This window comes from Chlamydotis macqueenii, chromosome 11 (assembly GCF_036417535.1).
Source record: "Chlamydotis macqueenii isolate bChlMac1 chromosome 11, bChlMac1.mat, whole genome shotgun sequence".
Lineage (NCBI taxonomy): Eukaryota > Metazoa > Chordata > Aves > Otidiformes > Otididae > Chlamydotis > Chlamydotis macqueenii.
The window spans coordinates 22,755,441-22,780,444 of record NC_141566.1 but is presented as its reverse complement, the minus strand read 5'-3'; the positions used below and the strand labels follow the sequence as shown (position 1 = coordinate 22,780,444).

General features: G+C 48.0%; 1 protein-coding gene across 3 annotated transcripts; it reads left to right on the top strand.

The window, feature by feature from the left end:
* The first annotated feature begins 1,044 nt into the window (after positions 1-1,044).
* On the top strand, positions 1,045-21,546 carry HEPH (hephaestin). 3 transcript variants are annotated; one of them, XM_086756283.1, is made up of 21 exons: positions 1,045-1,241; positions 3,492-3,736; positions 4,411-4,623; positions 5,205-5,384; positions 5,809-6,063; positions 6,649-6,817; positions 8,024-8,163; positions 9,111-9,242; positions 9,713-9,924; positions 11,513-11,663; positions 11,971-12,183; positions 12,983-13,193; positions 13,460-13,599; positions 14,527-14,658; positions 15,259-15,365; positions 16,098-16,323; positions 17,826-17,965; positions 18,344-18,506; positions 18,915-18,947; positions 19,794-19,879; positions 20,099-20,238. In XM_086756283.1, the coding sequence occupies exons 1-20, from the start codon at positions 1,078-1,080 to the stop codon at positions 19,865-19,867; spliced, it is 3,300 nt and encodes a 1,099-aa protein (XP_086612409.1). In that variant the 5' UTR covers positions 1,045-1,077; the 3' UTR covers positions 19,868-19,879; positions 20,099-20,238. The 3 variants fall into 3 exon arrangements, with proteins under 3 accessions (XP_086612409.1, XP_010123721.1, XP_086612410.1); XM_010125419.2 differs by lacking the exon at positions 19,794-19,879 and having other exon boundaries at positions 20,099-21,546; XM_086756284.1 differs by lacking the exons at positions 1,045-1,241; positions 19,794-19,879 and having other exon boundaries at positions 3,561-3,736; positions 4,440-4,623; positions 20,099-21,546.
* Positions 21,547-25,004: the final 3,458 nt, after the last annotated feature.

Here is a 25,004-nt window from a genome sequence, read left to right as displayed (position 1 = left end):
GTTTGGAAATCAGAAATAAAGGTTTGGAAGGTATCTCGTCCATTGCCGCAGACCAACACACAGGTTGAATGCTGTGTGTTGGGTATCAGGTGTGGGAAGAGATTTCACAGCTTCTCTGGGAAAGCTGTGCAGGCTGGGAGCTTACAGAATATCCAGCTCTGCTGCAGATAAACTGGATACATTCATGCTGCTGTTACCAGAGGCAGGAGAATAAATAATGACAATCTCTTTATAAACAAACCTTTCTGTGTTTGACATGGTGTTATTCACCATCCCCTTCTTTTTGAAGTTAAAGTTAAAGAGAACGGATTCCTTTAAGCCTTCTTGCTAGGTCACATTTTTGTAATTCTTTTGCTTTCTGTTTCTCTCTGCTGAATGTTCTCTAAGTTGCTGTTATGCATCTCAAGAGCCGGCCATCTATTTTAGATGGCAGCTTGATTATTGGTTGCATCCGGCTTTGTTGATCATTTTGTTTGGTGTAATTCTGCTGCTCCATATTGCATTAGTTTCTCCTTCGTACGGGTAGTTCTTTGAGCAGAATTGTATTTTGATGATTTCAGACAATTTCTGCAACTTGCCCTGGATCTCTTTTTAGTATTTCTAGTCCCGCTGCCCTGACAAGACAGTTACACGGCATACAGATTTACAGGTGCTTTCTCTGCTGACGTGGCACTCGCTGTGAATCCGTTCACCTCATCTCCTCCTGGGTGAAAGCTTACTGAATTAGCAGTATTTTCTCAACGCTACAGAACAAAGCATTTGGAAGAGCGCTACAGACAAAAAAAGGTCAACTAAACTGTTACAAGGGAAGCACGTTTGGTACGAGGGACTGATTAGCAAGGCATAATCTCCATCCACCTTGAGCATTAATTTTGTTATGGGAGTGATTCTCTTGTCTCAGAACCCATGGATATTTCCGTAATGGTCCCCGTAGGACCTCTGCTTGGTTTTTTCACACCCTCTCAGAATGTCCAGTACCTCCAAACCGCGTGCTCATGTTCTATTTCTGTTTCATTACCTTTGCTTTTCTTTTCTCCCAAACAGGTGTAGCCTCCAAAGGAGCCTTCACTTCAGGCTATGATGGGGTTGTTTTGGCTGTTACTGCTTTGCATCCATGTGCTGTCGCCCACGTTTGCTGGAGGTGTCACCCGAGTCTATTACCTGGGGATCCGCGAGCTGGACTGGAACTACGCTCCAACAGGAAAGAACGTATTCGCTAACCAAAGCATTGCACAGAACCCGTATGTTTGGTTCTCTAACAATTTAATCTGCTACTGGCTTAAAATAGTAATTTCCTGAGTAATTTTGTGCGAGTATTCTGGGGCATCTAAGCAAGCAAGAGACGCCTTCTGACAGATGTCTGATTTTTATGAGCTTAATGGTTAACTTGTTTTATCGTAGCAACATAGGAACTGTATTGGTGGGAAAACGAACCGTCAGTTTAATGGAGCATCCAGTGACGGGTGTGTGTATGCTGGAGGGAAGTGCAAGCACCCTCGATCAGAACAGATTGCGCAATACTCTGCCCTGGGGTTTCATTTTTCCTTGGTTCCAGCTGGTGATCAGCTTGTGTATCCTGAGGCATGGTGACTTTTCACCTTGGTGTAAATGACTTCACAGAGCCGGCTTGTTTTTGTTTAAATGGAATTTCAAGCCTTGGACTTAATGGAACTTTCTGCATGAAATTTTAGGGGTTATTTGAAAAACATTTTTGTTTCTGTTGCAAAAGTAAATCTGGAAACTGCAATAATTACTTTGAGTCACTACAAAAACAAGTTTTGGTTTTAGTTTTCAAAACACCAGACCTTTTTCTTTGGTGGTTTTTTTTTGGGTGGGTGGTTTTTGTTTTTTGGGGTTTTTTTGCATAGCTTTCCACAGCTTTTTAAAGGCGTTTGTGCTTTCTGCCCCCTCCCTTGTTTTCTATAGCAGACCTGCCCCCAGTCATTTACTCCTTGTAACAAATCACACTCGGGTTTGTACGTATCTTCCAGAAACAGCACAGCAGGAGTAGGAGGGGCTCACAGAGAAACATCAAGGTCTGTCAGTTCAGTGTGGAAAAGTCTCTGTTCTCTGGAGATGCCGAATAGACTTAAACTAGCTCACAGAAATGGCAACCTCCCAAAATTCAGGATTAATAAAGATGTTAGCACTGACTCCTGCAGCGATAAAGAATGCAGTGGGTTTTGTTTGCTTTCTCTCATAATACATGAAGAGAAGGAAATGGAATTCAAGGCCATTAAACTTAAAAGCAATTTGAAAATTATTCTGTCACTGCAAACAATTAGCTAATTGGACTTCTTTGTACAATGATTGCAGAAACCGTATTGCTAGCAGTAAGAAAAGGATGTGATATTGATATGAATGACAGAGGTAGTAAAATGCTTGAAGATTTTTTTTTTTGGTTGGGAAGAAATGGATTATGTGGGGGGAAAAAAGAAGCATATCTGCAAAATGAAATATGAATGATCTGTTACTTTGCTACAGGGGTGACTTTACAAAGGGATGAGATCTAGATTGTAGAGTTAGAGCCCAGCCCTTCACAATTTTGAATGACAAGGGCGATGCTTCATGTTTTGGTCTCAACTGTTCATCTTCTGGAGATAGGCGTTAGAGTTTGCATCTCAGGGCTACCTGTATTACTGAAGGGTGACTGACACTGAGGGGGATGTGGGGAGTAACTTCAGCTCTCATTTAGGCTGGTCCCACTGGTACCTGGACCATGATTCATCTCTTATCTACTAAGAATTATCCATAAAGAGCAAATGTACTCATGAGTTGAACTTTAGTACCTATATGAGGTTTTAACTCTGGAAGCTGGTTGCATACCTGCCTGACTTGTCTGCCATGCTACAAGTAATTCAGAATCTGTTAAGCAGAGAAGGATCTCTTAGACTTTGTGGGGTTTTTTTGCCCCCCTTGTGATTTAGCTGCAAATGCCACAAAGGCATTGAAATGAGTTTCTGGAAGGCCAATGAAGGCCGAAGAAGACATGAGAAGGGCTTGTCTTCCCTGCGTCCCCAACGTGTGGTTGTCAGAGAGGCACCATCCTTCCCATCCCTTGTTTGCACGGCACAGTTCAGGGGCGCGCTTTGTGCCTGTTCCTGAGGAAGCGCGGACGAGGCCGTGGCCATGCGGGGCGGCAGGCGTCTGGCCGTGTTTGTGGCTGCGGTCCCAGGCTCACCAAGCTGTTAATGTGCTGGTGTCCGGTGTTGTGTTTCATGCTCTCAGAAGGCAGACAAGGCTAATGGCCAGTGCTGGCTGCTTCTTAAGCAGGCTGCGCTACCTGTGTCACAGCAGTCAGAGGTGTGGGAGGAGGAAGTTCACGGAGGGATTGGAGCATGCTGGGGTAGAGCACAGGCGGTCCTCTGTAACACCAAAGCTTTGGGCTTACTTGGGAAAGCTGTGTGTCATCGTCACTCTACTGCGTTATCGGCCAGCTGTATTATATAATGCATGACTCATGGTGCCTTTCCCTCTTCTGAATTTAACAGTAAGGCCTCCACATTCCTCCAGCCTGGCAAAGACAGAGTGGGAAGCACATACAAGAAATCTGTCTATAAGCAGTACACAGACTCCACGTACACCACCGAGATTCCCAAACCTGGCTGGCTGGGGTTCCTTGGGCCTGTCATCCGAGCAGAAGTGGGGGATACCATTAAAGTACACCTAAAAAATTTTGCTAGTCGACCATATACAATCCACCCTCATGGTGTTTTCTACGAAAAGGACTCTGAAGGTAAATGAGCCACTGCCGTAAAGGAGGCAGATTTTTCTCGCGGGGAACTTGGGTGTGTGCACCGAGGAGAGATGTCTGTAAAGCCACAGACTCGGTTAGCCCACCACTGTATTGCTGGAAAGCAGCTGCACTGAGTGAGGTCGCCTGACGTTGGGTTAGCAGGTTCATGGGCCTGGATTACAGGATTACATTACCCAGCCCAGATTTTTGGATTTTAGAAGAATCTCCAAAGCTGCTAGTGGGAGAGTGGTGCAGAATGTGAAGTGCTGTAGTGTAAGAGTCGTGAGTGTGATGAGCTCAGGGAGTTCACAAGAGGGGTGAAGTACGAGACCAAAGAACTGCTGTTTGAAGCAGCTCCAGAGACTGTAGAGAGGCTGACTGGCACACTGCAGAGTTGAAGGCCAAGTAGCAATAGGCAGAATGGGAATCATCTTTCTGACTCTGTGCTGACCTGTTTACTGGGCAAGTAGCCTTAGAGTGGCTCTGTGCCTCAGTTTCTCTTTGAGAGAATGATGATTAAACACCGTTTCAGCCTTGGGATGGTGAGTTTTGAAATCTGCTACCCAAGTGTATATGTGCAGCTCTCCAGTGAGTGAGAGCGCTCAGTGTAAGGTTACGTGTGTGGACGTCTCTGCTCTTCTTGAATAGATGTTGTGATTGCTCAATTGTTCTAGGATCCCTGTATCCCGATATGTCCCCCCAGGATCAGAAGAAGGATGATGCTGTTTTCCCAGGAGGGAATTACACTTACACGTGGACAGTTCCTGAAGATCACAGCCCAACTGCTGATGACCCAAACTGCTTGACCTGGATCTACCACTCTCATATTGATGCACCAAAGGACATTGCATCTGGATTAATTGGGCCATTACTTACATGCAAAAAAGGTAAAAACTCCAAAAGAAAGCAGCTGAGGGCTGCAGTTTCATACTGTGAAGGTTTTGTGGTGACTTGAGCAAGGATAGGATGAGTAGATACTCCAGTGGGCAGCTCCCAGCTTCACGGGAAAACGCAGCATGATTGGAAAAGACAGTAGCAGTGTTCTAGCTGGGTTCTGGTCATTATGTTGTCTTTATCTCTTGGTGGCTGGGCAGGAGAGCTTGTAGGGCTCTTGATCTGAGACAGCAGTTTGAATTCACGTTAAAAGCAGGAATCTTGTCCAAGGCTTAGTTTGGGTATTAAAAAAAATGGGGACCGTTTGATTTCAGAAGGAGTAAGAACACTGAAGGTGTGGCAGTTCAGCCATGCGGCGGCAGAGCTGCTTGGGAGTGAGAAACATGTTAGCAGAAATATAGTAGAGAAGAGTGAGTTTGTTAGAGGTCTGCAATGAGCTGTGCTAGGATGGTGGGGAAAGCATCTGTCTCTATTTGTGTGATCAGAGTTACTCTTTTGTTGGTGTTTTAATCCTTTGACTGATGTCAGCTTTTCCGCATGGGTGGGTATTCGTTCAGCTTTTCTTTCACCCTAGGGATACTGACTGGCAGTTCTCAAAGACGCCAGGATGTGGACATTGATTTCTTTCTGATGTTCAGTGTGGTGGATGAGAACCTAAGCTGGTACCTGGATGAGAACATAGCATCATTCTGCACAGATCCAGGCTCCGTAGACAAAGAAGAGGAGGAATTCCAAGAGAGCAACAAAATGCATGGTCAGTGTCACCTTTGTAAAGCCACTGACTCTGTCTGGACACTCCAGGGTGTCAGTGCCCCGGTATCTTGAAACGCGCTTTCTGCTGTTGTATGCCAGGGTGCGGGCAGAGGGGAGAAGGGAGACAGCAGGCTCTGAGATCATGTGCTAAGCAAACAATATCGCAGGGCCAGTGCAACAACTCCAGGAAAAAGAAGTGTTATTTTGATTTAGTCTTTGGCTTGAGTGAGCCTTTGGTAGTTGTCTGGAGATTTTGAATACACTTCATTTTAGGAATGAGTTGCGGAGCTGGGCTCTCCAGAACAAGAAGAGGAGGATGGGTTCTGGTTAGGTCCATCCTCCAAACGTGTCTGTATTGTGACTGCTAGCAGAAGCTCTGATGGCTCCTTTTCTAATCCCTGACTTGGGCTTGCTTGGTTTTGCAGCTATCAATGGTTATGTGTTTGGGAACCTCCCTGAGATGACGATGTGTGCTGGGGATTACGTTTCATGGCACCTCTTCGGGATGGGCAATGAAATTGATGTTCATACAGCCTACTTCCATGGAGAAACGCTCAATATTCGAGGCCATAGGACAGATGTGGCCAGCCTCTTCCCAGCCACTTTTGTTACAGCAGACATGATCCCCAGTAACCCTGGGAGATGGCTGCTGAGCTGTCAGATCAATGATCACATACAAGGTAAGGCAGAGGTTGGAGTGTGTCCTGCACTCCACAGTCTCTTTTTTTCTCCCAGTGTGGTCCTGTGACGTACAGTGTAGTAGGGAACGGTGTCTTGGGCAGCATCACCCCTAACAATGCCCCTAGGTGAACTGAGTTATTCCTTATCCTGTATAAATTGGGGTGGATTGATTGTTAATGTGCAGTCTAGACTTTCTGGGGATGACCTGTACCACTGTGTGATGTTCCATGTTGATCAGTGGTGAAGACAATAAGTTTGGCACAGCCGAAAGCTAAGATGAGGCAGTGCCTTGAGAGCTCTGGTCACAGTAAGAGGCACTTGTGTGTACATCTGAGGACACCAGAAGGCTCTATTCACTTTCTGTCCGTACTTCCATAGCATCCAGTATCTACGGTAAGAGGCTCTGCTCACTAACACAAAAAACTCCTTGCTGTGGGAACCACCTAATCACCTTCTCTAAGCCGTGTGCCTTTTGGGACAACAGGGATGGCCAGTTCATGGTAGGAAGGTGGGACTGTGTTGTTGCCCGGTCAAACTGGCTGAGAGGGGTTAAGCATGTGTGTCCTCCGCCATGTCTTGGACAGCTGGGATGGCAGCACTCTATGAAGTCCGTCCCTGTTCTCGGCAAGCTCCAGCATCCGCCCTGGAAGGGAGAGTTCGGAAATACTACATAGCTGCAAAGGAAGTGCAGTGGGACTACGGACCTTCAGGGCTCGATCAAAGCAGTGGGAAACGGCTGAGCGAGGCAGGCAGGTAAGCAAGAGGCTGATGGGCTAAGGCAGTGTCTGGGGCTCTGGTCTGTCTCGGGAGGCTGCTAAGGAAAATATGGAATTTCTTTCATGTGGGAATGCATGCCTGCAATTCACGGAGTGTGTTTCCTGGGAAGGCAGATCACCCCATCTGAAAAGGCAGGCTGCTGTAGCTAGGCTGTACTGAGAGCGTACTGGGTTCACAGCCTTACCTGCAGATTCCAGGAGTCCCAGCTTGTGTAGAACATGAGCTGCCACATTTGTCTCTGGGCTTCGTTTCTGTTTGCTGTGCCTGACCTAGGGACAGATCGGTTTATCTGATGGAGGCACATCCCTATGTCAAGAAGGCACATCTTGCAGCAGACACAGGGTGGCAGAGCAAGCCTGCGGATCTGCTTCGGTGTAGCCTTGCTGCAGCAAGCAATTTCTAGGAAACCAAATGCAGTGACCTCGATGACAGCCTTCCAGCCCACGTATCAGATGGTTGCGATAGCAGTTGGTGGGTGGTTTCCCCTTCAGACTTTGGCTAACAGAACGAAAGACATTCCTTCTCCTCCATTCCCTTCCCTGGGAAGCTGTTGGGAGGACATACCTCTTCCAGATGGAGAAGTAGAAATGCAGAGCGGTTAATGATTTACCCAAAGCCATGCACAACTCTCCGACAGACCTTAGAACTGAAAGGTCCTTAGACCTGGGAGCTGGCCTTGTAACTAAGCTGCCTCTCCCGCAAGGCATGTTACATCTGTCTGTGTGTTTGGAGAGGGGGTTGGCAGAGGAAATTAATCTCTCTTTACAGCTGTTGTGTGAGAGTTATTTTCAGTTATGATTGCAGTTAGTTGTCCCCTGGGCTGTCCCCTGGCCTCTGAAGAACTCCGTGTAGCACTGCCTTTCCACTGACTGCACTACAGCTGTGTCCACTGCCATCTTTTGCACACCTCATATGGAGATGCTGTTCAGACCTGTGCCGTCCAGCCCAGCTGTTTTGGCTGGGAGAGGGCTCCCTGCACACAGTGGGTAGATGGGTCTGCAGGGCAAAAATGTTTCGCAGAGATGAGCTGCGCTTGTTCCAAACCAGAGGTGCTGTCTTTGTCTGAAAAGCGGCTTGATTTGGAGGTGCTGCTGGCATTGCCAGAGGGGTGTGGGGAGGGAGCAGGAGAAGAACAGGGCTGATTTTCATAGAAATGACCTGACGTTCGCTTTTTGCATTTAGCCCTGCTGAGCAGTTTTTTAAGCGTAGCACCTACCGAATTGGGGGAGTCTATTGGAAGGCAAAGTATGTGGAGTACACTGATGAGAGCTTCCGTGAGGAAAAACAGCAATCAGAAGAAGAGAAGCACCTTGGGATACTCGGTAGGAATCATCCAGCAACACAAATTCTCTTTCAGCGTCAGTGAAAACGATGCTGATGTCAAGAGTACTGGTCAGCTGTAACTGCCCTCCCGTTCCACGGTGCAGTGAGTAGTGCAGGGACGTGTTTAACAGCAGCTACATCTGAGAGCGAGGGGGACAGACCTAGGGTGTGGATTGGCAGAACAGACAGAATCACTTTTCTGCTGGGACAGTCATCAGTTTGGTAGTAAGGGCTGAGGGACACACTGTAGTATTTGTAGCTAGAGCTGAACAGGACACAGTAATAATCCCTAGTTACGTGTTTTTGACTGAGCGTCTTCAGGGCATGTGACAAACCCCGCTTTCTCACAGAAAGCTTCCTCTCCTGAGTGGGTGCCCTCTCTGTTATAGCCAGGTAACAGGGAGGATGGTGAAGAAAGGTGAGAGAAGAAGATGGGGAGTCTGCAGAGGCAAATGAATCACGTATGAAGGCATGACGTACGTGGTAGAAGCATATGGGTGTGGTCCAATTTCCTGCATCAGCAGTGAGTAATAATCTTGTGACATCAGAAATTAGCAACAGCAATCCCAGCAGAGCCACAGAAGGCAAGAGCACATGGATTAAAGTACAGAGTGGGAGGGGGGAGAGAATAGTGGAGAGAGGCCAAAAAGAAGTATAAGCAGCTGAATAGAAGTTAAATGGTGCAGTTCTGCATAGGAGAGATCAGTGTAACTGTCAGGACTGTGAAGGCCTGAAGCCTCTCTGAGTTCTTCTGCAGACCCAAAAGGATGAATGGTCTTAGGTGGTGCCGACATGTAGAGCTTTCCTCTGCACCTTTTCCATGCACCTTTCCTCTGCCTCTTCTGCTCCCTCAGCCTGGGTGAAAGGGGACCTTGGCTCCTTTGGTTTGCCTCATCATCCAGAGGGTTGCCCTGCTGCTGATGTGCTCTCTCTGCTATTTGTGTAGGTCCAGTGATCAAAGCTGAAGTTGGAGACACCATCCTGGTGATGTTTGTTAACAAAGCCTCCTGGCCTTTCAGCATCCAGCCTCACGGAGTGTCCTATGGGAAGGCGTGGGAAGGGATGTGGTACCATGATGGTTTGTGGCTCCTTTTTCTCGAGTAATTAAACACCAGTGCGGGTGGTGGGCTCCACAGTCCATACCTTCTCTGTGCTGGCCAGTTTCTGCAGCTGGGAAGGCCTGGATGTCCTGTGGGTGGAAGCCACTGTTTTCCTCTAAGCCTGCTGAGGCCTTGATGAAGGAGACTTCCCAGTGAACTGCTGCCCAGGGAGGGTATCAGGGGCGTACATGCTTCCAGCTCCCATCTCCCCAGATGCAGCTGGATCCACTTTGTTATTTCCCATCTGCCATGGCATCGGGGGAATTCACATGGTACTGAGAGCTGCTCCCTGTGTGCCTTATAAACACGCCCACATCACATCTTGGAGATCCCGGGTATTTTAGTGACACGAATGAAGTAAAGCCCAGTAGGAATGTAGCCGGTGAGGAGATGTAACCAAGTTTGTTCAGGGACCTTGGGAGTAACCGTGCCAATCCCTGTTTTAAAGGTCTGTCCCAGAACGGCATTTCTGTTGCACCACTGCACAACTTCACATACCGCTGGACTGTGCCGAAGCACGTTGGGCCCATGTCCAGCGACCCTCCCTGCCTGACCTGGATGTACAGCTCCGCTGCAAATCCTGTCAAAGACCCCAGCTCGGGCCTAGTAGGGCCTCTGGTCATCTGCAAGCCAGGCACTTTGGATCACAACAACAAACAGGTAAAAGGGATTTTCCTGCCACCCTCTTACCGGGTTGTTTTCTTCCAGAGAAAGGAAGCATCAGCAAAACATTAAGGAACATAACAAAAACAAAGATACAGTAGTGTGAGTCCAGGAGAGTTGAATCACAGCCGCAAGGCAGGTTAATATGGGGACAGCTGGTGCCATGTAGGAATTGCTAGCGTTCTGGGCTCCCTAGGGCTGCCGCTGTCTGTGGAATGGTTTCTGGGCTCTGCTTTAAACCTCACAGACAAACTTGCCTGAACAGCTGTACTTTGGATGTGACTTATACGTAACTTTTGTCCTGAGACTTGCAGAGCAGCCTGCTTTCAGCGCCATGTGGAGTATTCATTGCAGTCTCAGAAGCATTGCAAAGACATTTTCACTTACAGATGGTTTGCTAGAGTGATATAAGGCTTTGAGGTTGGGTAAGCCTCATTTCTTCTGCAAGATCAGTTCATTTTCAAGCAGAGCTGGCTACAAAAAAAGCATGTGAAAATCCATGTCAGTCTTTATGCTTTTGATGAAAGTGAGGTGAAATCTGAGAGGCGAGCAGAACTTCCTCTTGGAATTTCACTCAGGGATAGTCTACTCGTGGCAGTAAGTCTAGGGAAGACAGTAAATTAATATACTGGGAAAGAGAGAGACAGATTAGCAGAGCCTTACTGTGAAAAACAGGTGACAGAAGAACAATCTCGTGCCATCCTGCCTCCCTTGCGGTGTAGACCAGGGGGTGGCTGAGGAGTCTGAAAACAGCTGGGGGAATGCGAATCTTGTGAGCACAGAGGATTGTGAATATATACAGGCCACTACATGAAAGAGCTGGGATAATGGTAAAACAATTGCAGGTATTGGAAGGGTGTAAACAGAGCAGAGACAGACTTGTTTGGAAAGGCAGGACAGGGAAAGATCACCTGGGGCAGCAGTTCTTGCTCCACACTCTTAGGCAACCCTTTAATGAATGCTTAATTGGGAACGGTGCACGGCCACCCCTCGTGCACCCATGTGCCATGGACTGGGAATTGCTCAGCCTTCTCTGCAGGGCGTCTTCCTGGGTACGGCTGAGGAAGCTGGTACCAGAACGAGAATCTGGGCAACAGCGGGGATGTTCTTTCAGTGGGGAAACACACCACGCTTTGGAATGTATTTCTTAGGAGAATTAACATTTTCAAGGATTCAGGGTAATAAAATCCCCATTCCAGGCCTGTGGTAGGAGGAAGGAGGGGTGGAATGTAGCCGTCGTCCTGCCTTGTGGGCTGGGCTCTGATCTCAGGTCTGATTTGGGCACGCGGTGGAAGCTACACCTACATGCAGGAATGGTGGGGGAAGGAGGCAATGACTTCCCAGGCTTGGCTGAATTTTAATCACTTTACTCATGTGAAATATCATGGAAAATCCACAACTAGTGCTTGTTGTGGAACAAAAGAGGAACTTTCAACATGAGTAAAGGGATCAGAGCCCTGGCCCTCAGTGAGCCAAGTTTTAAGACAAAGGGCAACATGAGAGCCAGGCAAAACAGCTTTAACTGTAAGGACAATTAATTAGTGCATTTTAAAAATTAACAGCCATCATTATGATTGTATCTTAGAAAGGGATTGACAAAGAATTTTACCTGCTCTTCAGTGTGTTTGACGAGAACCTCAGCTGGTATTTAAATGCAAACATAAAGTACTATTTGAGGATGGAAGAGGCTTCTGTGAAAAAGGACGATGGCTTCGTGGAATCAAACAGGATGCATGGTATGGCCTGGTGCTGGTCTGTGTGCCGGGAATGAACCTGCAAAGTACGGGGCGGTGTTCACTTAAAGGCTGAGCTGGGGAGCTGCAGTGGCTGTGTTGTGTTGGCCTAAAATCAAGGCAGGCTGGAGGCAGCGGGTGGGACGTGGGATGAGGAGTACAGCTGTCTCGGGAAGCGTGTCCTGAGTGTATTCAGGGGTGAGTTACAAGCCAGCTACGTTTCTGCTGGCAGGCCATCAAAGTGTATGCACAGAACTAATCTCTTGCCAGGTATCTACCTGCAGAGAGTTAACTGTTTTCCCCTTTGCAGCCATCAATGGACTTATGTTTGGTAACTTGCCTGGGCTGAATGTGTGTGAAGGAGACAATGTGTCCTGGCACCTTCTGGGCTTGGGCAGTGAAGCAGATGTGCACGGAGCTGTGTTTCAGGGAAACACCCTGCAGATGAATGGGATGCGGAGAGATTCAGCCAGTCTGTTCCCCCACACATTTGCTACTGCCTTCATGCAACCTGATAACAAAGGTAAGTGCCTGCACGTCTGACTCAGCAGCAGGAAAAGTCCCCTTTGTCATATTTGCTCCTGTGACTGGTTCTTTATCACAGTGTGAACTCTTAGGTGTTACAGGGTGAGCTGTGCTTCAGATCCTGTTTGATCCCATTTACGAGGCCACAGCTCCTCTCTTTGCCTCTGATTCTGCAGAAGAGCAGGAGATAGAGGATCTTGTCCTGTATTGTCCTAGATGGGTTCTCTAGGCTGCCGCTTCCCATTAAATATTTGTAGTAACAGCCCTGGTGGACGTTGCTGCCTTTCATGTGACCCATGAAAACATGCAAACATGTCTTTCAGAATAAAGTAGCAGAGCTTAGGTCGCCTGTCCATGGCTTGTGGAGATTCGTGTTTATGATGGACCCTAGTCTTCCCAGTTGGGGACAGGCATACAATACCTCATCTCATTCACACAGTGTGATTGCCGCAGCTGCTGGTCATCTCCTCTTTGGCATTCCCAGGCTAGAGCTTTTACTGAATCAGCGTCCTGGCAGCAGTAGCACACTTATGTCACTGTACTGGTTTCTTCACATCTAATAAGCTGGTTATTGTGTAAGAAGGCCTTCTGAGATTATTTTTGTGTAGGTCCTTGTTGTGCCATTCCTGCTTGGTGTCTCTAACAACCCCTTTTAATCTCAGCCTGTGGCAACCAAGCTCCCTAAACAAACACAGATACACACAACATGCATACCAGTGTTGGCTCTGCGTGGGAAGCAGCTGTTTCCTGGGATCTTTAAAAGTAACTGATTTCCTTGTTCGTGCTGCCTCCCTCAGGGATTTTTGAGATCTACTGCCAGACGAGCAATCATTACCAGGCTGGGATGAGGGAACACTACTCCGTTTCCAAGTGTGGGAAAAGGGATCCTGCTCCTGCCCGTCAGTACAGAGGGGTGCGGACGTATTACATTGTGGCAGAGGAGGTGGTGTGGGACTACGCGCCTGACCGAAGCTGGGAGAGGGAACGGCACAACCATTCTGCAGAGAGGTAGCGTCCTTCTGGGGAAGCCTTTGGCAGAGTTTCTCGGTAGACCTCAGTGAAGCTAGTTCAGGTACCTGGGCCATCTTGTGACATGGTGCATATGTCACTGCTGGTGGTGCCGCTGACGGGAGCCACAGTGTCACTGTGCCAACCTTTGCAGCCAAAGCAGGTCTCTGGGAAACCCATTCAGCTAGTGTCCCCCCTGCCACAAGGTAGCCGTTTATTCCCCATGAACTTATTGGGTATCTCAGCATTCATTCTGCATTTCTCAGCTACGCCGATGTGTTTTTGAGCAACGAGAACGGACTGCTCGGTTCCAGGTACAAGAAGGCAGTTTACAGGGAGTACACCGATGGGACTTTCCAGACCCCCAAGGCCAGGAAAAATGGTGATGAACACCTGGGGATACTAGGTAAGGATGTGTGCAGAGGGTACATCTTCCACCCACATAGGGATGAGACTTGGACTCTGAGCTTCAGTGGCCAAGGGCTGTAACCTGAAGGCCTCCTAGATATTTAGGCATCTGCTGTGTATGCAAGTGATGAGAAATTCAGACTGTCACATATCCAGGTCTGCCAGCTTTGGAGACAGCAGTAAAGAGGGTCCTGAATGCGGCTTGTAGGAGACAAGACTGAGTTCTGCCTGCTTTTGTACCAACTGCCTTTCATGTCTCAGGCCAAGCATTTTTCACACCTGTGTTTCTCTGAATGCAGAACAGAAATAACTTCTGACTTCTAGAGACCAGTCTGGGATGTAGGTGAAAGTCAGTAGCTGTGAGAGAAACACCTTTGGGGCAAAAGCAGGCCAGCTTTGGGAACCAGAGGAGCATGTTCCAATGACCGGTGGAAGTCTGCAGAGACGCAGCTCTGTGTTATGAACCCAGGACTGTAAGCGGTGCCAGAGCAGCAAGGCTGAGGCAGTATATGCCATTCAAAATAGGCTGCAGCGCTGATTTGTGACACTGTTGGGCCAAATTGAATATTACCACATTTTTTCAAATGAGCAGCAAGGCATGATCAAGATCTTGTGAAATTTAGCAGAGCAGTATTCAGAAATCAAGCCTTAGATGTACTGGGTACAGTTAAAATGCCTAACAACCTTCATTTCCCTCATTGTGAAGCTCACAGTCTGGTTTTCTAAGACTTACGTCAATTGGGACTGGCCTCCCACTGTCTTTTTGGGAAGTAGAGATAAGGTAGAAAAGAGGGAGAGGAAGTTTGTAAATATTATAAAGGAATATCTCTGGGGAGAAGGTGATGAGCGAGAGCTAGGGATATCATCAGGAGATACGCTGACAGTTTTTCCTAGGCTCAAATCTTAATCTTCTTCCTATCCCAAGGTCCTTTTCTGTGGGCAGAAGTGGGAGATATTCTCAACATCGTGTTTAAGAACAACGCCACACGGCCCTACTCCATTCATGCACATGGGGTGCTGGAGAGGGAGATAGGACAGCCGCAAGTAGCAAACCCTGGTGAGTCCCTGCGGTCCTCAGCTGTGCTCCTGTGTGGGCTTACGAAGATAATTTTAGCCTATAGCAGGACAGGTTTCCTTAAGCAGGACACTGAATGAAATCAGAAATTTGTTTCACGGTCCAGATGCCAATTTGGATAATTTTTGGTCCTCTTCAACTTGCACAGGCTATCTAAACAACAAAGAGGTTTTCAGTTTGGCCCTGAAATACAGCTGGGCTCTGAAATGTATTGCTAATATGCAAAATTGTAATTTAAAAATGAATTTGAACATCATAGAGAGGAAAGATCATCTCAAACTCCGTCTGTACTTGGAGAGGTGGAATTTCCTTGGTCAGGTCCAGCCTCAAAGGCGGCAGACAGAACAGAGTTGTGCTGATGCCAGATAGCGTATGCATCCTGTGAGCCCTCTGCTTTGTTGTGAGAGGGGAGCTTCCATCCTGCTTTTCAGTGTTTGGGGCAGGAAGATGCAACGTCCGATAAAACCAGAATTGAATTTGCCCTTTGGAGACAGGATTGTCTTTTTTTTGTGTTGCTTTGCATGCTGCTCAGTGGACTGGCGAGTGAGTTATGCTGATGTTAACGGTGCTTCTCTCACTCAGGCGACATTGTGACGTACCGATGGGAAGTTCCCGAGAGATCTGGTCCAGGGCCAAATGATTCAGCCTGTGTTCCTTGGATCTACTACTCCATGGTGGACCCAGTAAAGGTACAATAGAAGTTAGAACCAGAAAAGCTCAGGCCAATTTTTCACCCCCTCTGGAAAACGACGTGAGTGGATACAATTTAGAGACTGGCCCAGCCGAGAGGTGGAAGAGCCACCTGGTGGCACGTCCAGCATTCTCCTGGGAGAGGAAATCCTCCAGATTTGTCCTGGTGTTTGTCCTTATTTTTCCCAAACACAAACCTTCATAAAACAACTCCACTGTCTCCTTCACACTAACCTTCCTTCAGTTATTTGCAGGATATGAGAACATCTCCCAGTAAGTCACAGTTTCTGTTAGTGAGAGCCATAGGGCTAATCAAGAAAGACAGAAATTGCCCCAAATTAGGCCCCATGGATAAAGCAGGAGGACTTGAGCATTGTTAGGATCAATTGTCATAGCACTGATTGCACAGGGAAACAACCTGGAGGATCCTGCAGTAAACCATCACATTCAACCCATCTCAAGTTGCAGATGTTTTTGCAGCCACGGAGTGCAGAATGCTTTGGTACCATTCATATTTATGACTTCTGGATTTGCATTCATAAGAGCGCATGTCATCTCTGTTCTTGTGCTTTGATAGCTGATTTTCACCAATGAGAGTACTTACACAGTAGCACCGCTTGTTTGTGATGCAGGGAACAGAAAATATGATTGCTGAAAGGCCAAGAACTGCATGCAAAAGAGAGGGTGAGAAGATCCTTGCCTCAGAGATTTTTCTCCTTCATTCTGATTAGGATATGTACAGCGGTCTGGTTGGACCCCTGAAGATCTGCCGGAGAGGGGCTCTGCAGTCTGATGGGATCAGGAAGGATGTAAAGAGGGAGTTTGCTCTGCTGTTCCTGGTTTTTGATGAAAATCAGTCCTGGTACTTGGAGGAGAATGTGGAACGCTACAGTAAGGGAAATCACACGGAGATGAACCTGCTGGATGGCAAATTTGTGGAAAGCAACAAAATGCATGGTAATGCCTGTTAGGTACCCGAGCACCCGTTACTGTCTACATAAAGCTGATGTTGATTCTGCAACCTCTATACATAGTCAGCCGCCCAGTAACCAAGAGCCTGACTCCTGGTGAACGCCCCCATCCTTCTCTGTTGTTAGTGGCACGAACAGAATTAAACTGTCTGTTGTTCTCAATATTGCAGCGCGTACGTGGCACGGATCTTTGATCTACAATGAAGGCTGATCGTTATGGCTGTCCCTGTCAGGAGGAATAGCAAGATATGGGCCAGAGAGGTTAATCTCTGATGTGTTTGAGTCACTTGGGACAGGAAATGAAGTCAAATGTGAAGTCAATGTGTCAGACTAATTGCATTCTGTTCGTCTCAGGACCATTAGAATATGTTACATTTCCAATTAATTGACTGAGCTATGTGGCTGCGGTACATGACTCAGTTGTTTTAGCAGGTTACCAAAAAGGTATTTCTACCATAGTAGGATGAACACATTTTTCTAAATTAACACATTATTTATGATAGTTTTTCTCTATATTATATCTGGATCTATCTAAAGTATTCTTAGGAAAACAAGTCCCTTGGCAGTTGTGGAGGTAAGAACAGTGAAGAATTGTGTTATGTGTACTATCATTACTACTGGTTTTGTACAGATGATACAAAGAAACTCCAAATATACATGGCCATTGTTGTAATTGTTAACTCAATATTATAGCTAGCAAAGCCAACACTGAAGTTGGATGTTTGTTTTGAGCTACAGCAAGTGCCTATGACAGATCTGGGAGTAAAATACCGTTGTTCGTGCCCTCAGAGCTCAGATCATGTCTCTTTCCATCTTATTCCCTGCATTGTCATCTGAGCAAGAAAGTTTCTGTGTGTGTGCCATCGGATTCGGATCACTCACTGTTTTCTGTCCTTTTCCTGCGTTTGCAGTCAAAGCAGTATTCCTTCTTGCTGTGCTGATTATGAAATAAAGTTCTGCCATGTAGTGATTTTATAAGCGGTCAGCATAATGTGTGCAACCAGCATGAGACACAGAATGGCAGAGATGCTGTTGGCAGGATTTACCTGTTTTCATTGTTCAGCAAGTAAACTGTTCAGAGATTTATGTATATATAGATATACACATATTTCCCTGTCGTTGGGCTAAGAAGGCCATTTTTACACATCTTGACTTCTAGAAAGAACCATCTCTGCTGGCTGACTGCAGGTTTTCAGCAAGAGGTAGTTTTTGAGCTTTATTTCAGCTGAGCTACAGCATGGCCTGGGATGCAAGTTACTTCACTTCTTCTGTCTGTTAACTGAGTGGATAAGTAGTTGAGCTGGAGAGAGGCTGCCAAACTTTTGGGGGACTGTCATGTGGAAGACACTAACTGCTGATGCACTGGTTGCTATATGAGCTTTGTAGCTTCTAACTTGCCCTGCATGTTCTTCCCCTGAGATGATTCAGCACCTTTTCCATGTCAGTAACAGCCTTTCCTGCTCTGTCTATGTGTTATTTCCTGCACAGCCATCAATGGGAGGCTCTACGCGAACTTGCCTGGGCTGACCATGTTCCAGGGTGAGTGGGTGAACTGGTACCTGCTGGGAATGGGTCAGGAGATTGACATCCACACAGTCCACTTCCATGCCGAGACCTTCATATACAAGGTAAGAATATCCTGCTGATGATAAAACTGAGACTGACCACCAATATCATCACTTTTGCTTGACTCTGATGGACTTGAAATCCTGGGATGACTTCACAGCAGCTTCACCCGACAAGGAAAAGGATGTGATTTTACACATCCAAATCTGACTCACTGAGCTCTGTGTTGTGCTGGTGTGTCTAGCTTAACCCATTTTAGGATTAGGCATAACCAGATTGTGTTTGCTTTCCCAGCTACAACCAGCCCTGGCGCTGCTCTTTGAAATCTTTTTTAGCTTTTAGAAACTAGCAGCCCTGAAGTGGTCTCCAGTGACCAGAATTTTCTTTCTGAGAAGATGTACAGAGCCCTGCATGCTAACAGCCTCCCTTCCCTTTGACAGAATGGCAAAAGCTACAGAGCAGATGTTGTGGATCTGTTCCCTGGGACTTTTGAAATGGTGGAGATGTTGGTGGGGAACCCTGGGACATGGCTGCTTCACTGCCATGTGTCTGACCACATCCATGCTGGCATGGAGATACTCTTCACAGTTTTGCCCAGACCAGGTAGGGAGCTGCCACTGGTTGTTACCGTAAAACATCTCACAGCGCTTTCTACTACTGCTGCTAAATTCTGAGTGTTTGCGTCACACTTAGAACTCTCTTACATACCATAAACAGCCAGTTAATTGAAAAGATAATTATTTAAGTACTATTAATGTTCTTAATATTAAGAACTAAAGATGTTCGCTTTGAATATGGTAATACCTGCAGCTGGAATTAACAGCACATTGGTTTCCGAGGTTTACATTGCCTACGTTATTATTATGAATTTTATTTTAGCTTATGTCTGAGAAGCAATGTTCAGCTGTCAGCTAGTAATTGTCCTTACTAAGAGTATTGCCTCGTCTCGTACTCTGGACTCTCCACCTGTTCAGCCCAGCACCTTCTCACCCTCTTTTTGTTTCCTTTCAGAGCCAGTGCTTGAAGTCGCAAACTACGATGCAGGTAGGGTGTGTGTCGCACTGCTGACAGTGTCCGTGTGAGGCGGAGGAGGGAGGGAGATCTCTGAGCGGTGCAGAGGTGTAGATATCTGCGAGCGAGGGAGGAGCGCAGCCACCGCCTGCAGCCACCCCTCCATCAGGCCGGGCAGACGCGTTGGTCTGAGGCCTGGCTGCCGATGGGTAACGGGGAGCGTTCCAGGTTTATCTGTCCTCCAAGTGCCTGTGCTCTGGTGATAAGAATAAGGGAGCCGGGCTTGGTAGGCCTGTTCAACCATGTTAGGTGAAAAAGTTTAGTGGCCTCATGGCCTGTAGTACTTGCTATGTATGGACGAACCTTCAGAGGAGAGGGCAAGCTTAGAAACTGGCAGGGACCCAAAGGGTTTTAAAGGAGGGTGTTGCAATGGGAGGTGACTTTTCTTACCCCTTTCAATCAAAACCCAAGGGGCGCCTTAGATCAGTTGTCTTGCCTTCTCGGGGTGTCAATGACTGTGGTTTAGGGAATATTAACGTGCACATTACGGGCTGAAGGGACTGAGTCAGTCCATATTAAACTTGGTTTTATACCACACTTGGGCACCAGCCTGTTTATGTTCACTGGGTGAAAACCTTGATCAGCAGTTGTTACCTGTGCAAATAGCTGCTTTTCTGAAAAGGTTCCTGCTGCCTCTGCGTAGAAGTGTAGGAGAGCTCAGGATCTTAAGGGAATCACCACCGGCGTGACTGAGCAAGAGCACTCAGAAAAGTGGCGGTTGGGACAACAGCCATGTGCAGTGTGGCTTGGAGCAGGGTGGGGAACTTGCATCAGCCCCGGCCTGGACACACGTTCTCGTCTCCATTTGTCTGTTCCTAGCCCGGTTACTGGCTCCTCACCAAACCTCAGATCACCTTCCCCCGAGTGGGGACAGCAGGCGTTGGGCTGAGTAGCTGTGAGACACGGTGAGGTCCTGGGATGGAGTGGATTAGGGAAAGAACCGTTTGTTCTCGAATTTGTGTGACCTCAGGGATGAGGTGTGTTAGATGGATAGCAACTGGGTCTCCTTTGACTTGCTTTGATTGCATTGGGTGTTTCTTTTGCTCCTTTTTTATATTTCTTGGAACCTTTTGGTTGTGGTGTTTCTGGCTCTCATTGGAGCTATTTTCTTGTTTGTCTCTCAGAGGTGCCATCTGAGGATAAGGATGACTCCCAGAAGATCATGCTTTTTGGAGCTAAGTTGGCTCAAGGGCAGGTAGAAGCCACAGTCATCGCACTAGCTGTTGTAGGAATGGTGCTCTTCCTGGTCACCTGCTTCCTGCTGGGAGTGGTCATCTATCTCGAGAGACAAAAGAGGTTAAGGCGCAATCGGAGGTCTATCCTGGATGACGGATTCAAACTCATGTCTAAAAAGAATTCGGGGCTATAGAAGCTATGTATGAACTTCTGGCTGTGTGCTTGGAGCAGAGGCTGGGTCGTTGTCTGCAGCAGAGATTTTGGGGCATCATTTCAATGGCACACTAGACTTCTAGAAGCTAAGGAGGGAAAGCTGGAGCCCTGACCTCTTCGTGTATCCTCCTCAGCACTCGGTAAAGAAGTAGTCCGTCCAAGAAAGATCTGAGAACCCTTTCAACTGACTGAAGACAAGTAACAAGAGTAAAAAGGTCCTTCTAAAATACTCCTTTTCCCCAAGAAGGAGAGGAGAGACTTCCCCAATTTTCTTCTCTCTAGAACAACTCCACTTGGTCTTTCCCAGCAGACGAACTTGGGCCAGATCCCAGTCTTGCTCCATTGCCAGAGATGAGTTGGGAATTGTCTCCCAAGAAACTGTGAGCCTTTAAAGTAACTAATCTGAAGAAGGAAGGTAATCTTTGCATTTTTGTGAATCAAATAAGAATACAGAAGAGAAAATGTTAATTTGGATTTGGATTGCTGTTTTTGATGAGTAACTGGACAGATGCAAATTCAGGGCAGTACACGTCGCAGTGTCTGAGAGCATTCCATCAAGGACCATGACAACAACTGTGCCTCACCGCCAGCCGTGCGGTGACACATCCTTCTGCTCTTGCACCCCACGCAATGTGCTTCGATACTGGGCACCTTGTACCTTGTGCTGGGAGAAGCTTTTCCCACTGCTGCAGAGCATCCTGGTGACTTCCCTGTGTTGCGGTTCTGTCAGTCTGTGCACGTGAAGGGCTGCACCTCAGCGCCAGCACAGCTCTGTGTGCGACAGGGACAAGGATGCTGGGATGTTCTGTGATGTGGTTTGCTGCCTTTCCTTCAAATACATTTTACTGAAGTTACCTCCAGAGTTGAGCTGTCGCTGCATTACTGCTGTGAGCCAAGCCGAAGGCTTAGTCCTGTGTGAGCTGGAGTTTATGCTTGGGACAGAAAAAGCCAGGGAGTGCTTCCCTCATCGTGGGAATGGCAGTTTTGTCAAGGCAAACGTGGCAGCAGTGAAGGAGGAGAAAGCTAAACTGCTGGTGGAGCTTAGTGTGGAAGCAAACAGGCTGCAGTCTGTGAAGTGTGAGGCAGGAGTGTGCTAAGGGGACCCTTGCCTTTTAGAGGGTGCAGAATTCCAGGTGTCTGAGGTGGAGACAAACCTGTCCTGACAAATAAATGCTCGTGGAGCTGTCTACTGAACTCTCTGCTGCTCATCGTGGTCCCCATGGGGAGAGGAGCTGGCTGCTGGGGGAGCCTGCTTGGAGCCAGGAGGGGATGGGGACGTGGTGCCTCCCCTCCGGCCCAGGGGTGCCTTTGGGTTGGGGTCGGGCACCTCCTGGAGCCTGCTTTCTCCAGGACATCTGCCTGCCCAGAGCCAGGCTACGCGGGTGGGTGGCGTGGCCCCTGAGGAACCCCAGAGCTCTGTAGGCCACCCTGCAGCTGTGGTAGCTGTTCTGCGGCAGCCGTGCCCACACACATCGCAGTCGTGTCGCCCTGCATGGCAAGTGTCAAGCAGTTCCCTATAAAAATCTGTCTTCCTGGCTCGCCCACCGAATCCCCGTTATCTAAATGGGTGCGGGTGAGTGTTTACACATTTCTGTCCCTGGTTTTAAATGGGAAAGGGCGTAAGAGAAATCCTTTCTGGGCGGCTTTCAGGGGCAATTAAAGCAGAGCCAGCTAAGTGGCTGTAATGACAAGGGATGCTGTAGGCTATTGAGGTATAACAGCACCATTTTATTCAGAACAATAGTTATAACACACTTCATCATGCTCAATTCATATTGGGTCCCTGCATATTTCCAGCTGCCCTTTCCTTTGGCAACGAGGACAAAGCTCATTAATTTCCTTTCATTACACTTCATTAAGCCTGGTGAGGAGCTGGAGGGCTGCTGAGTGCAGTTTTTGCTCGTTGTCAACTGTGGCTCAGCTGCTGCTACAGACCAGCAGTTTACAAGCCCACCGGTCCTGGGTGAGTTTCAGAAGCTGTGCCATCAGAAGTAAGCACCAAGCAGGAACCCTTAAACAGTTTTAGGGTTCCTCCCCTCCCTGCCTTGGCCTGTAGAAAAAAATAGATCAAAAATGTTCTCAGCCTGCACTGAGACAAAGGAATTATTGTAAATGTATTTCTTCAAGAAGCAGAAAGAGGGAAGTCGCCCTTTCGTCAGTTCTTCAGCCAGTAGTCAGGGCACTGAGCTGGGCGAGGGCAGGTTTGGGTTGCGGCACGGGCTCCGGAGCAGGGCCGCGCAGGGGCTGGGGCTGCGTCTCCACGTTTGCACGCGTTCCTTAAGCAGCAGGCTGCCAGCACTCCTCTGGTCTAATGGGTTTTGGGCCAAGTGGGGTGTCAGTGGCGGAGGTCTGGTGTCCAGCCGCGGTAGCTGGGACGCTCCTGAGCCCAAGCCCTGGAGGAGGCCTCAGCTGAGTGGCTGTTCTGGAGAGGTGTGTCCCCCCGATAAGCGATTCCACCCCAGCCTGAGAGAACTCAAGGGCAAGCTTTGGACAAAACAGATCACTTTGCTAGAACTTTCTGCTGCAACAAACTGTGACGAAGAACAGTTTATCAGCAGCTTCACAGCCGCTCTAATCAGAAGCTGGCTCTCCCAGCCGGTGGGCGTACGAGGAGGAGGAGGAGAGATGTTTCACCGTTCTGGTGACTGAGCTGGAGCCTGCAAGCAGACGGGTGTTTGCCCTGCAGCCAGGTTCCTGTCTGAGCACCCTGCACCGTCTTGTCTGTGCTTCGCCCCAGTGTCTGTGTGGCTACCAAGGCCTCACCTTCTCAATAAGAGGGCAAGGTGGGCAGGGGCCGGGTCTCGGCAGGGTCTCCACAGCGAGACGCGGGGACGGGGACAGCTCCCGTGCCCAGGGATCGTGCGAGTGCCCCGGCTGCTTTTGCCAGAGCCAAATAAACTAGCTGAGGTCAAACTGTTCTGTAGTGTTCAGGATAAAGGCTGAAAGGATCAGAACTGAAAGGCTGAAAAGGATCAGAACTGCTTGTGTCCGCCGTTAGCATGGCTCAGCTTGTCGGGACAGAAGGGTAGAAATATATGTACACCTGCTTTTAGATAGTTAAATGCTATAGGAAACTGAAATATATTAAAAAAAACAATCTGGAAACCAAAACAAAACCACAAAACCCCCACTCCGCTTTAGTCCATGCTGCCAGTAAGAGTTCAGAGCAGGTTTATCTTCATGGGAGAACTGGTGTCTCGGGTTCTGTGTGGGATAAAGGTAAGAAGCAGTTACTATTTCCCATTGCATTCACTTTGGGTAGTGCTTTTTGTCTGCAGTTCTGGCATCACCCTTCCTAGGCCCCCGGATGATCACTCCCCTGTTCACGGTTACCCACGCCCTTCCAGGCTGTCCCAGGTGGCCGCAAAGCTGGGTTACTCGCTTGCGTGGCAGCAGCTGGACGTTTGCAGCGGAGCAGTGATGAAAATCCCTTTGTTAGCGCTGCCGTCTTACTTGGGAACGGGCGCAATCACCGCTGCGTTACTGTAGCAGGCAGACGGCTGGGTCCTTACACCATCTCGGAGCCGGGCCCGCGTTCAGCTGATGTTCCGTTATGCTCCCGCACACGCTGTGGGTGCGAGAGATGCACGAGCCAAAAGCAAGGTGCCTTTTGGATGTGCACATGGATGTATAAAATCCTGTCTTGTTTTTTTTTTTCTCAAAGCACAAACGTTAATGTCAAATCAATCCGAAGCACTCCATAAAAAAAAACTGACACTGGTAATTGTCAGTGAAAGGACTTGCATGTCTTTGAGGTGTAATGCAGTCTTTGGGTGTGAATGAAATGTGTGGCTTAACACGCAGCTCGCTTTGTAACACAGTCACCGTGTGAACTCTCTACCGCGGTTGTAATTCTGCTGGCTCAGCAAATTACAGCAGTGGTTGTAGGTCCGGAGCTCTGCGCACAGGTACTGCCCAGGGAAAGGAATTCGAGCACAACGGCTGCCGAAGCAAGGTAACGGCAAGATCCCAGGCGGAGGATGGGTCTGAGTAGCAGTAAAAGCTGGCCTCCCGCGTATTGCTGTGCGCAATACAGGAGCAAGGCCATACGCGTGCACAAGGGACCAAACCTGCCAAAGCGCGGGTCTCTGAAACAACGGGTTCATTTAGTCCCAGGCTGTCCTGGTGACGTGGGAACAGCACGACTGGGCGCGTGATCGATGAAACAGCTGTTACTGGAAATGAGCATTTATGGTGTTAAAATTCAAAGATGGCCTGTCTTGGAAATCAATCTGTTTGTTAATCTGCTCCTGTTCTGGGGAAGGCAGATCTGTTACTCAGCAAGTGTTCCTTGTAAACCCCTGTCCTTTGGTATTCTTGACTGACAGGTTTCATCCTGCATTCTTAAACTGCAGGAAGGACGGGAGACATAAACATGTCACCTAACCCTGACGAGTGAGGGAGTAAGGAGGGACAGTTAAAATGGTGCGGTGCTGCTGGCAGCGTGTCTGATGAGCGCAGGAGAGAAAAGTTTGTGTTATGCGGTGTTGTCAAGAATAACATAGAATTATGTGTTATCTTTGTGTACAGAAGGATGTTGATGTAGTGGGAAATTTTGGAATCTGTCACTGTACGGAGCTTGCCGAAGACCCTGCCTGTCGGACCTTCCTGTCGGATCCTTATTTTTCATATTTAGGGGTA

Excerpts from the sequence above, each read along its gene's own strand:
- HEPH (XM_010125419.2), top strand. The coding sequence starts at position 1,078 with ATGATGGGGTTGTTTTGGCTGTTACTGCTTTGCATCCATGTGCTGTCG. Across the intron at positions 9,925-11,512 it reads TGGATCACAACAACAAACAG|AAAGGGATTGACAAAGAATT; the intron begins GTAAAAGGGATT and ends ATTGTATCTTAG. Across the intron at positions 13,194-13,459 it reads CACAACCATTCTGCAGAGAG|CTACGCCGATGTGTTTTTGA; the intron begins GTAGCGTCCTTC and ends TGCATTTCTCAG.